The sequence below is a fragment of the Opisthorchis viverrini genome, assembly GCF_000715545.1.
Source record: "Opisthorchis viverrini unplaced genomic scaffold opera_v5_1117, whole genome shotgun sequence".
Taxonomy (NCBI): domain Eukaryota; kingdom Metazoa; phylum Platyhelminthes; class Trematoda; order Opisthorchiida; family Opisthorchiidae; genus Opisthorchis; species Opisthorchis viverrini.
The window spans coordinates 1-2,587 of record NW_008752936.1 but is presented as its reverse complement, the minus strand read 5'-3'; the positions used below and the strand labels follow the sequence as shown (position 1 = coordinate 2,587).

At 45.7% G+C, this 2,587-nt stretch overlaps 1 protein-coding gene across 1 annotated transcript; it reads right to left on the bottom strand.

The window, feature by feature from the left end:
• Nucleotides 1-1,204: 1,204 nt before the first annotated feature.
• Nucleotides 1,205-1,399, bottom strand: T265_15818 (hypothetical protein; the record flags this gene model as incomplete). The annotated part of the gene is made up of 1 exon (XM_009179185.1): nucleotides 1,205-1,399. A coding segment is annotated over one exon (120 nt), but the record flags the coding sequence as incomplete, so codon positions are not given.
• Nucleotides 1,400-2,587: the final 1,188 nt, after the last annotated feature.

Sequence of the window (2,587 nt, the reverse complement as noted above, 5' to 3'; positions counted from 1 at the left end):
CCAAGAGCACCAGGCGATCAAGCGGCTATCCAGAACGGGTTCACGGTAATAAGAAGGCACTAAGGGACTGTGGTCCAAAGCACATTGCAAATACCATATACGTCCTGATCACTGATCTGCTGTCTGCGGCTTAACAGCTTTGATCAACAATTAGCAACCAGTTGGGTTAGATACACCAACATGAAACATCCAAGGCCTCAGCGTTCGCGCAATCAGTGTCCATGGTGAGGTAGAGTTACAACGGCTTCACTACGGAGTGCTTCTTTCAAACACAAGAACAGATACCATTAAAATACATGCGCCAAGTTTGGTACGATTTCGATACAGTTGTGATCGATCTTGTTCGTATACTCCGATACCCAAAGCAGCGGTGGCAAGCGTGGAGTTCGTAATCTTCTAAGGTCGGTGACCTCTAGCTAATTCGTCCGTATCTCGAAGGCAAACGAACCGGCCAGTTAACCCACATCTACACGTACATCGGTGGGCCTTAAATTCCTAAACGTGGTTCCATCAACATCCTCATCATGGGACAATGTAGTAAAAACCCGTTATATCATATGCCAAAGGGTTGGACCAACAGACCCAATGGCCTGTTGTAACAGCGATCTTCTTAAAAGCCATCACCAAAAACTAGCTAACTGGGTTTGTCCAGCGGGGACTACAAAGATAATAGGTCTTTTGGATCCAGTCTCAAATAGCTCGAAATTATCGCATCAGACGGACAGTACTGAGGTTCCTTATGGCCGACAGTTCGATCGGATAAGGACGATACCGGAACACTTACCAAGAGTTATCTCAAATATCACATTGTCTGGCTAGGGTATCGTTCGTGCCGGATTTCGTAACCAGCTATCCGCTTGCTTTAAAGCGATCAACATCAGAAACAAGACCAGTCGATCCAAGAACTATTCTATTTTGTGAATCAACCCCTCATTTTCTATCTGATGAGCCTCGTCGCCTAAACACCGAAGCATTCAGTGATGAACAAACAAATTCCAGTCTAGGAAGCGCAGTTCGCCTTAAAAGTTACCCAGAGAACTCCGCCTTTAAAAGTCAGCACCAAGACGATCAGTCCAGCTAAACATATCGACCAGCCGGGTTATCCAGGATCAATTGACGGCTAGGTAATGGACGAGGCCATATGGGAGTGAATCAGGTAAGCAGAGGAAACCGACTAACTACGCAACGCTTCGATGACTAACCAGATTCCAGTAGCGATCGAACGCAACCAGATTACCCGTTAGTGAAGCACGTGGTTCACGCAATCCACGAGTCATGACTAAGACAGGCTCGGTATTTTTCATGGCACGCCACAAACGTGCCATGGGTCCAACGGTTCGGTTCTCCGCACTTCTACCGATTCTTCTTTGACAAGCAGAGACACAGCTGGGGTCGTGGCCTAAGGGTGTGGACGAGAACAACAAGTGGAAGCATTAAGACTAGAACGATACTCTAGACAGTGCACGTTGGTTAGACAGACCAGTTAGCAATAAAACGACCACAGGAAGTCTCTGTGGTCATATGTGATCCAATGCCTAGACGAAAACTGTTTACGAAATTTTGTACACCGTTCAAATCGAGCATCCTGCAATCACATAAAAGCGTGGAAGTAAGGTGCCATCCTATTGACCTATAATCAAGCCATAAGCGGAACACTGTGAGAAGTTTTCACCAATTTTGCGTGACAAATTTGGAACAATAGCCACAACTTAACAACAAACAGAATCACAGATAACGCGACAGATGTGAAAAGTCCAAAAGTGTCTGAAAATGCCTGGAAGCTTGAAAAAACCGTAATTCGAATGGTCTGCAGAGCCTCTAATGTCCATAGGGCCATTATAAGCAGATATGGCATATTTACAGAACTAATGGAATACGCTCAGTATACCCCAAATAGGGGAAAAACGATAGCAACGACAAAACGCTGACCAGATTTTTGGTAAAAACGTGAGCGAACCCGGTATAAAAAAAAGACGTTCACGATGTTCACAATCGGTTTTGTTCCATGGTGCCAGCCTTCGAGACCGTAAACGAGCCTTTACAACCTGTTGCATCCCAGAACAATTGAAACTAGAATGGATAAACTTATAAAATATGCTTGCGCTGTGATCCACGTCTTCAATAGCTCCCTCCCCAAGCCCCTTACAATGCACCCAGGCACACACAGCAGTAAAATACAACAGGACAGTGGCTTGCTGCACGAGGGACATATTTATTCCGTATATTCAAGAAAGATTACCTGCCGGCTTCGTTCTGCCTGCAGTGTGTAGACGCCGGTTATGAAACCTGATGAAAATTTAAGGGATCCGTGCTGCTCATGTACGCCAGGCTATAGCGGGCTAGTCTTCACCGTCAATTGAAAGTTACAGTTGTGCGCAATCACAGGATCTGAAAATACTCTACAGACGATCGATGCAATTTGATCGTTACACACCGACTAACGGTATCAGAATGGCGCGACAGATCCTGTTATCATGTCGGATATGCATGCATAGCCTGCCCAACTAGCTGAATCCGAACAGCTCGTTCAAGAGAATCAGTAGGCGACGGTCGTCAATGACTGATGTTTCGCCCGTGCTGTAGCTTA